Source organism: Neoarius graeffei, chromosome 11, assembly GCF_027579695.1.
Source record: "Neoarius graeffei isolate fNeoGra1 chromosome 11, fNeoGra1.pri, whole genome shotgun sequence".
NCBI lineage: Eukaryota > Metazoa > Chordata > Actinopteri > Siluriformes > Ariidae > Neoarius > Neoarius graeffei.
The window spans coordinates 17,892,874-17,898,304 of NC_083579.1; the positions used below are offsets into that span (position 1 = coordinate 17,892,874).

A 5,431-nucleotide genomic window follows, 5' to 3' on the forward strand; every position below is an offset into this window, starting at 1 on the left:
GGCGCCGCTAGGGGGGGAAAGTTAGGATGATTCTAAGGGCCTGGCACTGACAGGGGGGCCTGTGAGGGTTATTAATATTATTTTAATAGTATTGCCTTGTGTAAGTTTTTGAAATAAAATATTTCATTTAATCTGTTAAAATATGCAAATTATACATGGTTATGATTTGCTATAACATTTTTCTTGAATTATATATGATCTTGTCATTTCACCCCTCCACCCTTTTTACTAATGGTACAGTCTGATTCTGGGCGCGGGACCCGTGAAATGTGTAGCTCCGTGCATGCGCAGCGCTATTAGCGCAGCTTAGAGCAGCTGGCAGTTTTTCTATGTGCGCAACAGAGGTGTACATTCTAGAAGTTGCTAAGCAGGAGCAGGTGTGATGAATTATGAAGTCCGGATATCACACTGTGTGTGAAAAAAAAAAATCACCTTTTTTCATAGGTATCTTTATTGTATAATTAAGTCTAGATGTTTTGCCATTGTTCATGTGTGGATTTGTTGATATTGTTAAGTATTTAACTTTAATATTTTGTACATTAGCTGTGGTCATACCGTAGATATCATTGCTATTGTTCATGTGTGGACTTATTGATACTGTTGCTAAGTATTTAACTTGAATATTTGAATATTTGCTGTGTTTTCTAATAAATGTGTGATGCCTAAAAGAAACCAAAAACACTTAGTGGATTTCTTGCAGTGCACTATGTAATTGTATCAAAAAACTAGTGTAGTTATTCATCAAGGCATACATTTGATCACATACAATAAGTCAATAAATGGAGGAAACAAAGGAATACATTTTGTAATCCTGATTATTGATGATGTTTGCTGGAGGGCTCTGGAGTATCCATAATGTGCATACAGAATGTTATAAATCCATAATGATACAGTGATGCATGCAATTTCTCTCAACACAAACATTTGGATTGAATTAACTCCATAGGCTACTGAGTGGCCTAATAATAGTTGCTCATAAAAGAAAAAAATATATCTTCCATATATATCATGGAATTTTCATTTTAAGGCAACAGTCTATTCAGTCTAATTCTGACAGTTCTGTATTTAAAATGTTCATATACCAAATAATTGTATCACCTAAACTTGCCAGGTAGCTGATCATATGCATAGTAAAGTAGAAGTGCCAGCCAAAAACAGACTTCAAATTCAGTTGCTTGAGCTTGAAATTTTTACCGGGGGGGCCCTAAATTGTAATCTTTCATAGGGCCCAAGATTTCTAGCGGCGCCCCTGATGACAAGTAATGCAAAAATAAATGTACTCAAGTAATGTAATTAAAAGTACACATAAAAGTAAACAAGCAAAGGCAATCTGAATTTGTAATATTTTTAATATTTTGGTAAACTGAAGGTAATTTGTCACCAATGGTTCATAACAAGCAATTACACAGCTGAAAATAGAGGTGCACACACAACCATTATAAACAAGAAAAAAATAAATTGGGAGAAAAATGAAGCTGCCTATCTGGCATCTGAAGATGGAGACCACAGTTTTGATACTTTTTTTCCTCATTTTTTTCCTTTGTTTTTTAAACTAAGAGAAAGTACTGAAAATTAGGCATACATCACACCATTAAGAAAAAAAAACATAAAAAAAGCTGCCACTGTTATTGCACTTTATAAACTATGGAGGTGCATACACGACCAATTCCTGTCATAATAATCAAAAGAAAAAAGTAGTTTGGAGAAAACTGAAGCTTATCTGGCATCTGAAGAGGGTGACCACAGTTTGAAACCTTTTTTTGAAAAATAAAATGGTACTGAAAATGAGGCGTACATCACACCATCAAGACAAAATATAAAACAAAAAAGAGCTGCTACCATTATTGCACTTTATAAACTAAATCTTAACATTTAACATAGCACCAACAGATTTTCTTTTTGCACATTCAAGCCCCACTTCCCCATCCCCAATACACACTTTTGCCCTTGACCTTTTTATTCTTCCCCTCTAACTTAAACCTCCTTTGAGGTCATCCTTGCACATAACCCCTGCCATCACTTGAAACTGTAAAACTTTCTGTTCATCTTCAAAAGCAGCTGGCTTTCAAAATGCCTAGAATTTAGCCATACCCTTCATGGGCTGAAAACAAGCCCTGCTATGCTGAACAGCCTTTCGCATGCTGCTGATGCTGGCAGTGGCGTGTTGAGCTTGACAGACAGCTTGCAAACAGAAGGGAAGGACTTCAGCAAGTCCATGTGGTCAGCTGAGCAGGACAGGTAGGCATCCAACTGTTTGGCACCATCGTGGGTCTTCGACACCTGCAGGGACGAGAAGAAGTCATCCTCATCTGATGAACTCGACCTGGTCGCACCTGGCTGGAGGGAGGGATCCTCTATATGCTGCTTGATGTAATCGATTCCTGAAATATAGAAAGTTACAGTACTTAAATGATGCAATGCAACCTTCTACCATGTTGTAATATCAGCCTAAGGAAGTGAAACATTAAAGTATTATTTGAATTTATTTTTTTGCACTCATTCATTGTCCAATTTCATGCACCTACAACAAACATGCAAAACTGTTAATATTACAAAGTGTCGAGACACAAACACACTTTTAACTATATGCATGCCTTACCCATTTTGATGGTAGCATCGTCCTTCGTCCATGTCGTTCGGAATTTGGGAAGAAGAATTGCAGTTGCAACCAGCTCAGCATCCCTGAACATGTGCCCAAAACGGTTCTGAATTCCAGACTGTAGAGCATCAACAAGAGGCCTGCAGTACTTCAGCTGCAACTTGACCTTGTCGAGTTTGACCATCAGCAGGTGGATTGTTGGAAGTAGCCACCCCATTTGTGCGTTGGTCTCTGCTTGCAGTATGTTGGTTGTTTGGGCGACAGGGCTCATTACAGCAGCATATTCAGTGAGAAATGCAAGTTCCGCTGGGTTGAACCTGTGTTGACAAAAAAAGAACACACACGACACCCGGATATTTGTTAGATGGAACCAAGAATTATACATGAACACTAAATAGAAATTTCACAGTTCTGATACAATGTGAAAAAAATAGCACCTATGATGAAAAACAAAAAACACTGGAAATATGTTTTGTTTATCTGTATCTGTTATTCCATATTTACTTTAATAAAAAAACATACAATTCTTAGGTCTACTTACATTGGGACCTTCAGGTCAGTGGCAATAGCTCTTAGGGCCCCCTCTCCCTTCTATTTATTAATCCAGAGTAGGCGTTCCACGGCCATGAACAAGGAATTACACCTTGTTTTATTTGGTCTTAGAAGCTGAATGGAACAGACATCTTCAATCATCTCAGCTGCAAGTGTGGATCTTCCACATTTGTTCCATAGGCCGTAACACTTGCCAAACGTTGCATGGTGCAGCTTTTTGTATGCATCATTGGAGGTTGCATTTGTGGAATCTTCACTAGCAATTAGATTTAAGATATGACAAGCACAGCGTTGGTGTCTCGGTAGTTGAAATTCAAAGCCATCATCTTCATTTAGAAGAGCTGCCGTATCAACGTACTGTACATCTTTGTCCTCATCCACTCCACCATCGTCTTCCTCTTCAGACTGTGCAGACTCTTCAGCTTCCTCAACTCCCTCCGCATTGTTGTTCTCATCTTCCCCAAACACTCGGAAAGCCTTGACAAAGTTCGAACCATTATCAGTGGTCGTCCTCACAATCTTGCCTCGAATCTCAAATTCTGCGTGTATGTCATTCAGAGCATTGGCTAGCAGGTCAAATGTGTGTGAACCCCTCAACTGTCTGCAAGCTAAGGCTGCTGAACATCTTTGAAGAGTCTCAGGGTCAATCCAGTGTGCAGTAACACCAATGAAGCCTCACCTTCTGACAGACCAACAGTCGGTAGTAGTGGCAATGTGGTTGACCCTCTTCATTGCCTCAGTCAGAGCCGTTTTCATTTGTTTGAAGCCATCATCAATCATGGAGGTGAGAGTCACCCGGGACATCATTTTGGCATTAGGGACAAGGTCCTTAACTAATTCTCTGAAAGGTTCCTGCTCAACTACAGAAAATGGCCGAAGCCCATGTACAATGTATTTAACAACGGCCTTGTCAATTCTCTTCTGAGGTGTCATGGTCAAGGACTGTGTTAATGTGGCCTGCTTGCTGGTGGTGGATGCTCCACTGACCCTTTTCCGCTTTGCTGTGGTCAGCTCGATGTATTTTTGAACATGGTGCGGATGCTTTCTCTGAAACAGACAAAATAAGGACACACACTATATTTAGTCAAACTGAACACAAATTAACTCACCCACACATTACTTACAAACAGTGCATCACATTTACCAATTTGCTTAAGTTGCTAAATAAAACATGCTGTACACATAAAACATAGGCTTACATTTAGTGCCAATGATGAATGGGTTGGAATTGAATATTTAAAATTGGACTTATTTAAAAAGAGCATTTAACTTGTGATATAGTAATATTTAGGATAGTAGAAAATCATAGTATGATTTTGTTTAATTTACTGTCTTGCAGTATAGTGTGGATTATCATGAAGATAGTAAAAATTGTTTGAAGAATCTGTGATTTACATCACAGCTTAAATGTATTTGAATGTCAAATATTCAAAACCAAACTGTAGGTTATGTCGCCATGGGCATTGCACCAGCTAGCACTGAAATTCGACAGTGTAGCAGTTCACCAAGACAGAATTGCAAGATTTGCTAACCCTTGCTTTGTTACTTAGATAGCAGAAGCACACACAAAGCTTGTTTCAATTGTGTTAATGTTTTTTTTTCCATTTTGAACTTGTATGCCAGTTTTCCCTATTCGTCCTCCTTACACTTACAGCTATGCCTTTCCTTGAGCTGAAAAGGCTCGCAGCTAGGTAGCCTGCTACAGCCAACAAATGCCAAAACTGCGTGGAACCGAAGAACAAAGTTCGTTTGTACAGGAATGCTCAAGGTTTCACAATTGTGTCTAGAATATTCATACTATGGTTGCTGATATGGGAATATACTGTAACAATTTCATAAACCTAGAACTTACCTCAATGTGTTTCTTTAGATTGGACGGGGAGTTTCTATAAGATAGAATTTCCACGTTTTTTGGAAGGCATAAGAGGCACTTCATTCGATCGGACAAATCCTTCACATCAACATAAGAGAACATTGTGTTCAAATATGGCCAGGGGTGCTCATCATCAGGTTCCTCTTCATTTGTAGCCGAAGTAGCTGCTGTCTCTGTCTCCTCTTCCATCAGGGCTGTTGATTGCAAAGCTAGCTTTCTGCTTACTGCGTGAAGCCAACAGGTGTAACCTATTGGTTGTCATGCACAAGTGGTGAACAAGCCCAGGCACGTCCTGACTTTGTTGCAGTCAGTCGGGTTAAAACACGTTTTTTTTCCTTTCTTTTTTTGTAATGAGTAACTAAACGGCTCTTTGAAAATGTATCAGAGTAAAAGTATGCAATTAAGTT

The 5,431-nt window shown here is 38.9% G+C and overlaps 1 protein-coding gene across 1 annotated transcript; it reads right to left on the reverse strand.

The window, feature by feature from the left end:
• Positions 1-1,572: 1,572 nt before the first annotated feature.
• On the reverse strand, positions 1,573-5,223 carry LOC132893772 (uncharacterized). Its single transcript, XM_060932906.1, has 4 exons — positions 5,004-5,223; positions 3,141-4,198; positions 2,600-2,916; positions 1,573-2,381 (listed from the first exon to the last, which is right to left on the reverse strand). Coding segments are annotated over exons 2-4 (606 nt in total). The 5' UTR covers positions 3,143-4,198; positions 5,004-5,223; the 3' UTR covers positions 1,573-2,094.
• Positions 5,224-5,431: the final 208 nt, after the last annotated feature.

What these genes read in the sequence shown, in the direction of transcription:
- LOC132893772 (XM_060932906.1), bottom strand. An exon ending in CGATGCTACCATCAAAATGG is followed by an intron (nt 2,382 to 2,599) that starts GTAAGGCATGCA and finishes TCTATATTTCAG; the next exon opens with GAATCGATTACATCAAGCAG.